The 14,021-nt window shown below is 39.1% G+C and overlaps 1 protein-coding gene across 4 annotated transcripts in view; it reads left to right on the top strand.

The window, feature by feature from the left end:
- Positions 1-2,885, top strand: part of LOC128204124 (uncharacterized) — a 42,062-nt gene extending 39,177 nt beyond the window's left edge. For all 4 annotated transcript variants that reach the window (XM_052905482.1, XM_052905485.1, XM_052905483.1 and 1 more), the window contains exons 2-5: positions 39-154; positions 795-876; positions 1,139-1,384; positions 1,917-2,885. In XM_052905482.1, the coding sequence (XP_052761442.1) occupies positions 83-154; positions 795-876; positions 1,139-1,384; positions 1,917-2,572 (1,056 nt within the window). In that variant the 5' untranslated portion in view covers positions 39-82 and the 3' untranslated portion in view covers positions 2,573-2,885. The remainder of the gene's footprint in view (positions 1-38; positions 155-794; positions 877-1,138; positions 1,385-1,916) is intronic.
- Positions 2,886-14,021: the final 11,136 nt, after the last annotated feature.

Raw genomic sequence — 14,021 nt, forward strand, 5'->3', positions numbered from 1 at the left:
TATCATACTGTTGGTTTAATTTATTAGTAATTTTTCAGCGGATCGGTTCACAATACAACATTAGTAGATACCGTTTTACACGATGCCCGGGAAAGAATACCAGTTATTTCTCAGAGGTCTCAAAGGGACAACGACTAGAATTGCAATTGATGAGGTAACAACGTTATGTTATAATTGAATTGATATTTAACAACCTTACAAACCAACCTTAAAAATGAATGCGGGACAAATTGTTTCAAAGTACGTTTCCCGAAAAGATACCACTGTTTCTTACTAGGCTAGCTATATTCCCTAAGTGTGGTTTGTCATTTCATAACAAGAATGGAAACAATTGCAAATTTGTTTGAAATTTTATTATGTATCTTTTAATTGATTTAAACCAGTAATGTTTATTATAAGATAGTTATTAGTACTGCGTGCTCCTCCTGAAATCCAATTCTGCATGGCTTTAAAGTGGTTAAAACATTTACCACCAAATTCCATTTGATGCTTTGGTTGGTGTTCTGTATTTAGTGATCGCGTTAAACTTTATTGATTTAAACTACGGCAAAATATTAAACGTTATTATATATTTTAGCACGGTTAATCCTTGCATGCTATTTCTTGTCTACTTTACGTTTACGAGCAAAGTACATATTGTGGACGAGTAATCTAGAGGTTGTGAATGTTTTTACGGCACATAGACTAATATATGACAATTGAACAAAACTAGTGTAATTTTGATTCTTTTAACAACTGAATGTTACTCACTCGTATGACCAAATGAAACATATTTATGATGCTCATTTCAACAGGATGCTTCCATCGCTTCCCTGCGTAAGAAATGCTCAGACATATCTGGAGTCCCTGATGATGAAATGCGTGTCCTGTACTGCAGTAAGAACCATATTCTATGCTGTTCTGTGATAACACTTTGAATCTTCTTTTGCCTTGAAAATGATTACGTATAATTGCCGTCTTACTGTTTTGATGAACCTTCTGGTAGATTTAAATTTGACTAAGCCAAATACGCCTAGATCTAACCCTCACCTGCCAACCAGTTCGCTATTCATCTCCTTTTATGTAGGATTAACTTTATTCAGAAGATCAGCCATTTGTCATATCACGGGTTGCATTGTATTGTGTTCAAATTTATTAGGCAAAGAGCTGCGATCTGAGGATGAGCATGGCGACGCAAACTACCTTGAAGATTATGACATTAAAGACGAAGGCAACTTGACTCTTGTGCTGCGGCTCCTTGGTGGATCGAATGAGCCAGAGGATTTGAGTCCACCGCCAAAATTGTATGAGGGGGAAGTTACATTGACCGACAAGCCCGATATGTTTACCCTAGATGACGAAAAAGGAGGCCAGCGTGCTGAGATGCCATGTGGTCATGTAGTGGGTTAGTATTCTAAATACAGTGTGATATTGCACAGCATCAGATCGTTGTCTGTATAATTACCATTAGAGATAAGTGTTCATTATAGTATTTGTAAAACGAAATGACTAAAATGTATTTTTCAGTGGTTGTATATACTCTCTTAAAGATGGACAAACAACAACGTTTTGTAAAATTGTTATTCTGTTATTGCAAATCGATAGCAGTAGTAAAAGCTTCAGAAAGCAATAATCAACACTGTACTGCAGGATATAAGTTGAATTGATCAATTGAATTGTTTAAAGTTGATTCAATTTTAATACATTTTGTAGGAAAAAATTGACGGATTCCCTAAATCGCTATTTTATTTATAACACGACAGCCCTTCGTCTATTTTCACAGATTCAAGATAAAATCTCTATTCTTTGTTTTGAAATGCAATTTGTTAGGTACAACTATTAAAAACAACTGTTGCTCTAAAACAATTTCTGGAAATTTAGAGATTAAACATTTTGTCGAGAAATTTGGGCACAGAGATATAATTTTTGAATTTTAGGACCAGAGTCGTTGACTGCATGGTGCAGAAGTCTGTTAAGTGCCGGAAAATTCGAATTCCGTTGTCCTTACAAGGAAACACCGTCCTCCCCATTTTGTGACCGACTGTGGGAATTCTTTACTATAAAGAGATTAGCCGTGCTTACGAAGGCCGAAATAAAGGAGTTTGAGACAAAAACAACCGAAAACTATTTGCGAAAAGCAGTAGGGATTCAAGATTGCCCGAGTTGCAAGTCGTATTGTGAAAGAAAGCGTAAAACTGACCAAAGGGTCATCTGCCCGATTTGCACAAAGGAGAAGGGCAAATTGTACGAATTCTGCTGGTTTTGCTTGAAGCCTTGGCTTACTGCTGGAAACGGAACCAAAGATTGTGGAAACGCATGTTGCACTGGCGAAGATCCTCGAAAAAAGATAATTAAGGATTGTCCTAAGAAGACTGTCATTGGAGTTCCAAATTGTCCAGCAGTACGAGCATGCCCATCGTGTGGCTTACTCATTGAGCATAAAGATGCTTGTAAGCAAATGGAATGTCCATGCGGACAAAAGTTTTGCTTCATTTGCCTACAGAAGGCTAATGCAAGAGGGCAGTATCAGTGTGGAACTTGGAACTTTAAGTGTGCGATTGCCCCGATCCAAACGGTTATTCCCGGATCGTAAACTAAACTGGTTATAAAGTATGTAACTACGACTTAAAATTGAAAATAACGTCAGACTTATGGTTCACTTGTTTTTTTGTTTGTTTATTGTATAATGACTATGTAACCCATAATCCAATGTACTGTATCGAGGTACAGTTAATGCTTTATATGTATCTGGATTGTTTTATTAAAAATTGAATGTCATTTCATAAGTTACCCCAATTTTTTAATTTAAGTATCCTATTGTTGTTACATGTACCATAATGATTATGTTTGTTTCGTACTGAAATGTTTCAACTGTGTGTATAATTTTAAATAAACATACAATACATGCAACTCTGTTGTGTTTACGTAAGGGCTTACGAAATTCTGATAAGATTAATTGGTAAGGAGATTGGACATTCCTTACCAAACCACACAAGTACCATCAATATTTATCAAATCGAAACAAAACTATTGATCTAACACTTTTTATTCAATGTCCATTAATCACTCGAAACGACTAAACAGAGAAAAATATAAACCGTTGGGAATGGAACATGTTCTGAAAAGAAATGAGCGCTTAATAAACCGCAACCTGGGCTACTACACTCAGTTGTGAACGTTTAACATATATGTATCATTTTAAGCATAATCTTGTTGATTTTTTTACACTGCTTAACCTATATCGTATATCTTATGTTGACAACGATAATCAGCTCAAATTCACCGTATACTGTCTATTCTGGTTTTGTACGTAAAATTTGTATCTCAAATATAATCGCATACACCTTCTCCATAACATGTTGGTGGTGAAAATGAGCAAAGGATATGTAATTATTTTAAAACACAATTGCGCTATCTAAAGGTAAATGATTGTTTGCGACCCACTGTTATGTGATAATCTCACTTAGACGTCCATAAACTGAACTAAGTCCAAGCCCCACATGAGTAAACATGTTATAGTTACATGACATGTATTAAAGTCTATATGATTACGAAAGGGCACAGGGAGCGAAGCGAACGAACCCGTTTTAATCATTATGATTTTAATTCCGGTCATCTAACTAACTTAGAGTACAACATGATTGGCTGGCACATTGTGAACGCATAATCTGATGCAGGGATTGTGTATCGGATGAGTGGCAGTGTGCGGACCTTAAATCACTCGTGAAAGTTTAGTAATGGTTAAGCCTAGTTCTTAACGAATGCCTATCAACAATTGCATTCGCTGTAATTGAAGGTTGTATTTAATTTTGTCTAAAACAGGACGCCTCCATTACTTCCTTGCGAAAGAAATGTTAAGACATATCTGGGGTAGTTGATGATAAAATACGTGTCCTCTACTGCAAAAAGAACCTTTGTTCTTTCCAAATAGATTCGATTGTAATTCACCGTAACGGTGTTTACTCCGAAAATGATAAAATAACCTTCATGTATTACCCTTAATTTTGTTTCCCTCTTTGGGGAAAGATATTGATTTTTCTCAAATTGTTGTTTGTGTCTGTCTGTCACATATTGTGTCCGCTCTATAATTCTAGAACCGCTATAAGGAATTTTAAAATTACACGCCACAAAAGTTCAACATATTGATACGATGTGAATGATGCATGTTACAGCAAACTCGGTTCAAGGTCAATGTCAAACTTGGAGGTCAAATAGCATATGACTACAATTTGTGTCAACTCCATATCTCTTGAATACCCTCAAAGAATTTTAAAATAATTCGCCACAAATGTTCACCATATTGAGTCAATATGCAGAGCCAGAGCGCATGTAACAGCCAGCTCGATTCAAGTTCAATGTCACATTTTGAGCTCAAAGGTCATTAGAATTTTAATATGACTATTTATCGAGTCCGCTTCATATGCATTGATGGGTTTTTAAACAATGTACCACAACTGTTCACCATACTAAGGTCAGAGTTCATGTTTCAAACGAGTTCAAGCTGAAGTTCACACATAGAAATCAAAGTTCATATTAATTTAATATGACTACTATTTGTGTCCGCTCCATATCTCGTAAAACCCTGAAATATTAAAATTATTCGCCACGAATGATCAACATATTATGTCGATGTGCACGGCGCATGATAGAGCCAGCTCGGTTCAAGGTCAAGCTAACACAAAAAGGTCAAAAGTCATATGACTTCAATTCATGTTCACTCAATATCTCTTGAACTCTTTCAATGATTTTGAAACAACCAAATAACTAACTACAAATGTTCACTTAATTCAGACGATGTGAAGTGTGCATGCTACAATCAGATCGGTTCAAGTCAAGTCACACTTTAAGGTCAATAGTCATATAACTCGCCACAAATTTGCACAATATTGCGGAGATGTGCAGAGCACTTGTTTTGACAGCTCGATTTCAGGTAAAGGTCAGACTTAGTAGTCAATGTTTTTGGTGGTTAATATGACTTTTATTCGTGCCCGCTCAATGTCTATTGAACCGCTTGAAATATTTTAAAATAACCACTTACAGCGTGTGTAAACCACGTGATCTATTGCGTCATAAATGTTATATCGGAAGGCAACATTTTGCTCTGAACGAAGATTTTAAGCAAAGATAACCTCGCTATTTCTTCACCATTTTAATTGAAACATAACGCAGCCCCGCCTTCGGTCATTACCAGAGTTTCATTAAGAGTTGAGTTCCTTCAAATACTTCGACAAACCTTTTCATAATACGGTCGTATGACGGAGCACTATGAAAACATTATTTCGGATAGAGGTCTTTTATGAAACTAATCACCTTATCAAACTCCGGTAATAAAACAAAGGCGGGGCTCTTTAAACGGCATAGACTGCCCTTTGTTTCATTTAAAATAGTGATATGACTACAATTCGTGTCCGCTACATATCTCTTGAAGCCCAGTTTTGGATTACAAAAACAACAGTGTAGTTTAACCACAAACAAGGTCGCCATTTGTTCCCTTTCATATTTTTCTAACCTGGTTTGCTAAGTATACACTGGAACAATTAGTTATGCATTGTGTTCAAATTAATTAGGCAATGAGCTGCGATTTGGAGATGAGCATGGCAACTTAAACTTCAAGATCATGACGAAGGCAACCGGACGCTTGTACTGCGGCTCCTTGGTGGATCGAATGAGCCAGAGGATATGCTAAGATATGCATTTTTAAAATATAACACACAAATGAAACCTCCGACTACGAAACAAGCATAACTATCATTGTACATATTTTGACAGGACGAACCGCTTCGGCCCATATACTTAATTTATCGTCATTCAATTTTGATGGTCATACCACATTGACTTTAAATTCTTTTCAAATTTAACACTACTGCGAGTCCGCTGATAAAATGAAATTTTGTTTGGCTCATTGTAACATTAGGGACTCAGTCAGGAGCACATTACATTTGAGACTCAATTATAGGCGACTCCGATTTTGGGACTAAATCAGGGACATCTACCGATATGAGATTCAATAAGGAGTGTCTCCCATATGGGGACTCGATCAGGGGCACCTCCTATCAGGACTCAATCAGGGACACTTGCCTTTTGCGCAGTCAATCAGGAGCTTCCATTAGGGGACACAATCAGGGGCACCTCTTATTGTGAGACTCATCCAGAAGCACCTTCCATTGGGGGCTCAATCAGAAGCACCTTTCCTTAGGGGATTCAATCAGAAGCACCTACCATGGGGGACCTCGATCATGGGCACCTCCAACTGGGGTCCTTTATTAGGATCATCTCTCATTGGGGGATCAATCAGGGGCAAATTACATGGGTGGAATTAATCAGTCACAATTCCAAATTGTGGATGATTCAGGGACAAGTTACATTTGAGGATTTATTCCGGAGCACCTTCATTGGGTGAAATTAATCAAGAACACCTCCCATTTGGGGACTCAATCAGGGGCACCTTAAAATTGGGACTCAATCAGGAAAACCTCCCATTGGAGGACTGAATCAAGAGTACCTTCTATAAGACGACTTAATTAGGGGCACCTCGAAATGGAGGATCAATAAGTGACACCTCCCATTGGGGGACTCAATTAGTGGCAACTCCCATTGGGGGACTTAATCAGGGGCACCTCCAATTTGGGGATCAATCAGTGGCACCTCCCATTGGGGGACTAAGTCAGGAGCACCTCCCATGGGGAGACTCAATCAGGGGCACCTCACATTGGGGGACTCAATTTGTGGCACCTCCCATTAGGGGACTAATTCAGGAGCACCACCCATTAGAGGATCAATCAGGGGCACCTCCCATTGAGGGACTCAATTAGTGGCACCTCACATTGGGGGACTCAATCAGTGGCACCTCCCATTGGAGGATCAATCAGGGGCACCGTCCCATCGAGGGTCAATCAGTGGCACCTCCCATCGAGGGTCAATCAGTGGCACCTCCAATTAGAGAATCAATCAGTGGCACCTCCCGTTGGGGGACTGAATCAGGGGCACCTCCAATTTTGGGGATCAATCAGTGGCACCTCCCATTGAGGGACTCAGTCAGGGGCACCTTCATTGGGGACGTTGATCAGTGGACCCTGCAACTGAGGTCCACACTCAGGAGCACCTCACATTTGGGGATCAATCAGGGGCAAGTTAGTTCAATAGGGGGACACATTTAGTGGCACAACCCATTTGAGGATAAATCAGCGACACCTCCCATTTGGGGACTCAGTCAGGAGCACCTTCATTGGGGACGTCGATCAGTTGACCCTCCAATTGGGGTCCTCACGCAGGAGCACCTCACATTTGGGAATCAATCAGAGGCAAGTTCCATAGGGGAATTCAGTTAGTGACACAACCAATATGAGGATAAATCAGGAGCACCTTCCATTGGGGGACTTAATCAAGAGCACCTCTCATTTGGGGACTCAATAACGGGCACGTCCCATTGGGAGAGTCATTTAGGAGAACCTTAAATTTTGGGACTTAATCTGGAACACATCCCATTTGGGGATAAATCAGGCGTCCCTTCATTGGGGGACTTAATCAGGAGCACCTCCCATTGGACGACCCCGTCATGGGCACCTCCCATTGGGGGATTAATCAGGGGAACCTCCAATTGGGTTACTCATCAGGAGCAAGTTCAGTTGGGATACTTAATCAGGAGCGCCTCCCATTAGGGGACTCAATCAATCAAGAGCACTTCCCATTGGAAGACTCAATCAGGGGAAAAACCTATTGGAAGGCTAAATCATTAGCACCTTCCATTTGAGGACTTTATCAGGAGCAACTTTCATTCGGGGATTCTTTCAGAAGCACCCCTGATTGGGAAACTCAATCAGGAGCACATCTCATTGGAGGAATTAATCAGGATCACCTTCCAATAATGGACTGAATCAGGAGCATTTCCCATAAATAACCATCAATAAGGGGACTCAATTAGACGTACCTCCTTTTGCAGGACTCAATCAGGGACACCTGCCGTTTGTGGACTCAATCATGAGCATCTTTCATTGGAGGACTCAATCAAGGTGGCGTCCCATTGGGTGACTGAATCAGGACATCTCCCATTTGGGGACTCAGTCTGAAGCACCTCCCATTGGGGTACTCAATCAGGAGCATTTTCCATTAGATGACTCAATCAGGGGCACCTCCAATAGGGGGACTCAATCAAGAGCTACTCCCTTGGGGTGACCCTCGAATCGGGGAAATCACTCAATCAGCGCCCCCTCCCCCAGCCCCCATTGAGGGACTCAATCAGCGGCACCGTCCATTTAGGTACTCAATCAGGGGCACCTCCAATTGGGGGATTCAATCAGGAGCATCTCTCATTGTGGGACTCATTCAGCGCCCCCAACCTTAATTAGCGGCACCTTCCATTTGGGGACTCAATCAGGATCATCTCATATTGGGGGACTTTATCAGAAGCAAATTCCATTTGAGGGCTCAATCAGGGGCATCTCCCATTTGGGGACTCAATCAGCGGCACCTCCCATTGGGGGACTCAATCAGGGGCACCTCCCATTGTCGGAGTCAATCAGAAGCACCTCCCATTGTCGGAGTCAATCAGGAGCACCTTCCATTGTCGGAGTCAATCAGAAGCACCTTCCATTGTGAGACTCAATCAGGAGCACCTGCCATTGTAGGACTCAATCAGGAGCATCTTCTATTGGAAGACTCAATCAGGAGAAGTCCCCACTGGGGGACTCAATCAGAAGCACCTCCCATTACACGACTCAATCAGGAGCACCTGTCATTGTCGGAGTCAATCAGAAGCACCTTCCATTGTGGGACTCAATCAGGAGCACCTGCCATTGTAGGACTCAATCAGGAGCATCTTCTATTGGAAGACTCAATCAGGAGAAGTCCCCACTGGGGGACTCAATCAGAAGCACCTCCCATTACACGACTCAATCAGGGGCACCTCCCATTGTCGGAGTCAGTCAGAAGCACCTTCCATTGTGGGACTCAATCAGGAGCACCTGCCATTGTAGGACTCAATCAGGAGCACCTTCTATTGGAAGACTCAATCAGGAGAAGTCCCCACTGGGGGACTCAATCAGAAGCACCTCCCATTACACGACTCAATCAGGAGCACCTGTCATTGTGGGAATCAATCAGGAGTACCTGCCATTGTGGGAATAAATCAGAAGCACCTTCTATTGGAGGACTCAATCAGGAGAAGTCCCCACTGGGGGACTCAATCAGAAGCACCTCCCATTCGACGACTCAATCAGGAGCACCTGTCATTGTGGGACTCAATCAGGAGTACCTGCCATTGTGGGAATCAATCAGGAGCACCTTCTATTGGAGGACTCAATCAGGAGAAGTCCCCACTGGGGGACTCAATCAGAAGCACCTCCCATTAGACGACTCAATCAGGAGCACCTGTCATTGTGGGACTCAATCAGGGGTACCTGCCATTGTGGGAATCAATCAGGAGCACCTTCTATTGGAGGACTCAATCAGGAGAAGTTTCCACTGTGGGACTCAATCAGAAGCACCTCCCATTAGACGACTCAATCAGGAGCATCTGCCGTTGTGGGACTCAATCAGGAGTACCTGCCATGTGACGACTCAATCAGGAGCACCTGTCATTTGGGATCAATTAGGGGCATCTCCCAATGGGTGACTCAATCAGGAGCATTTCCCATTTGGGGACTCAACCATGGGCAATTATCGTTTGGGGAGTCAATCAGGAGCACCTCCTACTGGGGGACTCAATCAAGAGCACCTCCCATTTGAGGACTATATCAACGACACCTCCAATTTGGAGGCTCAGTCAACGATTCAAGGTGACTCATTACCTTAAATAGTTCAGTAAGGTCATACCAACACCGGTTATAATCTCTCTAATTTTAGTATATTGGATACAATTGTGATGAAACATAAACTAAAACAAACAATCTTAATGGTAAGTAAGAAACGTTTTAAACATGTGAGTATAACGTTTGAAGATATTTTTGATAATGTTATAATCTAATTTATGTTGACAAATACAATAAACACATGTTACCATATATGGCCATAACTCTGATTAAAAATGTGTCGACCTATGCCTCCTTATTGACTTTGAAGGAGACGAGCGATAGCGTCGCTCCGCCGCGCTCTTGTTTTTTTTTTATTTTTCTGTTGGTAAGCAATGGTTTTACTGTTATAATCATATTAGTACGTATTTGATGCTGTTATTGTCCTGCCAGACAAAGGGAGCTACTTGTACCAACTTTTAACGTCTTTCGGTATGACGCGGCTAGGTATCAAACCCATGACCTCCCGCTCCCTACTCAGACGCTTAACCACTAGGCCAAGGTAGTAAACTAATACATAACTTTCATTGCTACAATTTAAAAACAAATAATTAACAAATGAAATCAAGGAGAAAAATAGAGTGATGTTGTTACTTAGCCGTCAATCAATACTGAAATAAGGATACTATTATAGACAGAAGATAATACCGAATACGGTTGGTCAGGTGGAACATACAGCCTTTTATTTTATTTTTTCATCGAGAACTTATTATATTTCCCATCTATACACTATTCACCCTTTACTTCTTTAACATTTATTACAAGCAATATTTTATGTAGTCAGACTAATGATTATTTGGTATTAGACTCACATTATATGACTGTTTACTAAAAAATGGGACTCGTCGAAACATGTAAAACCAAAACAAACAATAAGTCTAGCAAACATGCAAAACGAAAGGACTAAATATATAATTTATGGATACATGCACAACGGAAGAACAAAATACAGAATTCATGGAATTATGTAAAACAAAAGAACATAATATAGCATTCATGGAAAAATGTAAAACGAAAGACCTAAATATAGAATTTATGGAAACATGTAAAACGAAACAACTAAAAATAGAATTTTTGGAAACATGTAAAACCAAACAACTAAAAATAGAATTCATGGAAAGAAGAAAATATAGAATTCATTAAAACATGTAAAACGAAAGGTCTTAATATGATATTCATGGAAATATTGAGAACGGAAGTAATTACATTTAAAAAATCGAAAGCCATTTAATGTATACGAGATGACTTGTTTCATCGCTAAAACACCTAACCAATATCACCAACGCGGATACTCACGCTAATTTTGAAACGGTTTTTCCAATGAGTGAGCTAAGTTAGAGTTATTAATCTACTTGTTTAAAAGTTTAAATAATAAAGAAATGCATTTTGTTGCCAGTCATCGAACGAGCTTTATGTATGATCAGCAACAGTTCATCACTCCGGCCTGAATGTTTCAAGTCCCATATCACAGAAACAATCAAATATATCTTTATTCGGTTGTGGTAAACATTGTGTAATTGTCTACCCGTTTCGCTTTTTGTACTTCTAGCAATTATGGCACGGATATTAAACTTGTAACTTTAATGACCATAGTCGTTGACTGCACGGTGCAGAAGTGTATCGACCCCTTGGTGGTGTGAGTACCGCTGTACTTAAAAGGAAACATCGTCTATTTCATTGTGTGAGCGGAAGTGGGAATTCTTCATCATTAAATGGTTTGCCGTTCTCATGAAAGCCAAGGTAAAATAGTTTGAGATGAAAGTAGCCGAAAACTATTTGAGAAAACCCGTAAGACTGACCAAAGAGTACTATGTCCGATTTGCACTAAGGAGATAGAATAGAGATAGTAAGTTGTTAGAATAATGCCGGGATTGTCTAAAGCCTTTGTTCTCTGTTGGAAGCAGAAACAAAGATTGTGGGAACGCATGTTGCACTGGCGAAGCTCCTCGAGAAAGGGTATTTAAGGATTGATCCAAAAAGTACTAAATTGTCCAGCAGTACGAGCATGCCCTTCATGTGGCCTACTCATTAAGCATTAAGATGCTTGTAAGCAAATGGAGTGTCCATGTTGATAACAGTATTGCTTCATTTGCCTTAAGAAGGCTCATAAAGCGGGCAGTATCAGTGTGGAACTTAAAACTTTAAGTGAATCAACCGGTTATTCCCGCATCGTAAACGAAACTGATTATTGCGACTGAAATTGGGAAAATGAAAATGCGTCGAATTTGTTTTGTTGTTTACTTATTGTGTCTAACCGATGCTCTGTGTAAGCGTTTAGTTAATGATTGTGTATCACATTTCCGAATTTTATTTCATTTGAGTTGTTGCTCCAATATTTGCTTTTAGGCATGTGCTTGTAAAAAAGACGATAGGTCGTGTATATGTTGATTACAATGGAGACAATCGCTCTGTTGCCATGAATGCAAGAATGATTACCTTTGTTGTGTATAATTCGTTTGTTCAGATGTTTCAAGTTTGTATAAGTTATCAAATAAACATAATATAAATGTAATTTTGTTTTGTTAATGTGGGCCTTTGTAAAATTCGGGACTTTGAAATACAATTAAATGGTTAAAAGCCGTTCACAATGATGATCGCTGTGTTTACTATGACATTGTTCACCAATTAAAGCAAACACATGTATTGGCAGCGAGAAAAATAACTTCGATTTTTCCTTTTACGTAAATTTGCCAGTTAATATTTATGGTCAAAATTGAGCCTTATTAACCATACGTTTCACTTCAACATTTTAGTTCCGCCTGTGCAATGGCATTTCATTGGGCTCACAAATGCGTCCGTGATGGCGTGCGCCTAAACCTCATGTGTATAGATCACGGGGCATGATTCAAGCAATGGTATGATTTAAAAAAAGTCAATTGGGTAAAACTTGAACCAATCGTAAGAATGTTCACGATGTTGAAACGAAGTGTCTTGAACAATTCGCGTACATGTATGTTTGTCCTAGATGAAAGCCTTAATAAGTGGCCAATAGTCGTAATAGCATATATAACATTTAACTCTCGCATTCTGTGTCTTTCATTTAAATTATATAACTGTGGACCAACGATGCGCTTGAGACTATAATAGTGTAACCGACACAGCCTAGTTTTCTAGTAATAACTTGTGATTATGTTTATGAGTGGCATTTTAACAACGATGGACACTTCAGGGATCATTGATTTAATATAAAGACTTTACATTCAAACTCAGAAAAACACACGCATAAAGTATAGCGTGAGCGAAAACTAGTGAACGTTGACAAACTCTTTATGAAGTTAGGGAATAATGAAAGGGAGACTACTAGTATGTGATTAGGTGCTTTTATTTAATCAAGGTTATCCATAATGCTGGATTAAATTCAAATAATCTTGGTAGGTTTAAAAAATAACATGTAGACCTTTAGGTGAATGGCTTCATCATGAGTGTTGGTTAAAAAGGCTAAAACACAGTGTTATATTTGTTTACATTTTATCGTTGGCAAACATATAAGATGTATCCATTCGTACATTTTTGGTGTGTTTGAAAGTTAAAAAAACATACGACGGGATAACGTAATATAATGAAGTCCAAATAGCACACAAACCTAAACGTAGTTCAAGAATATTGCAAGTTTAAGGTTTAATAATTTGATGCTCCACTCTTTACATTCAAAGATGCATTGTGCCTATTGATGCTTGCTTCTTTTTTTTTTTCAAAGTTCTCCTTTCATGATTTTCGGTGAAATATGATATTGCTCTTATAGATTTTGGTTTCCGTATTGCTCAATAAAACGACTTAGCTTCCACTCTCGGATGAAATGAGTAAAAAGGTTGTGAACAAAATAACGTCTTGACGCTATGTTTCTCATGTGATTTTCAAATCAACGCCAAAATGGACATTTTTGTTAAACAAATTGTGTAAGAATTGCCCTCTGTGAATAAATGTACTCAATTTCGATCTTACACTGAATTTCAAGAAATGTTATCTAATTTTTTAAAGTAAAATGGAATGAAATTAAGATTCCTATTTTGTCTTTCATATTTAAAAAGATATACCATCCAGGCCTAAAAATGTTTTCTTTATATAGTTGGAAGCAAGTTGCCTTTATACCATGTTCACGTTGCACAACTACTTTGATGCCAAAAGCTTTTCAACAAAACAGTTTTAATATTTATATATATTATTAACTGAAAAAAATAAATATTATTTTCATTATCAATTGAAATGCTCAAGTGAAACCAGGCCTTAAATTTCACAAAAGTATCTTAATTATAACAT

The sequence above is a fragment of the Mya arenaria genome, chromosome 10 (genome assembly GCF_026914265.1).
Source record: "Mya arenaria isolate MELC-2E11 chromosome 10, ASM2691426v1".
Taxonomy (NCBI): Eukaryota; Metazoa; Mollusca; class Bivalvia; order Myida; family Myidae; genus Mya; species Mya arenaria.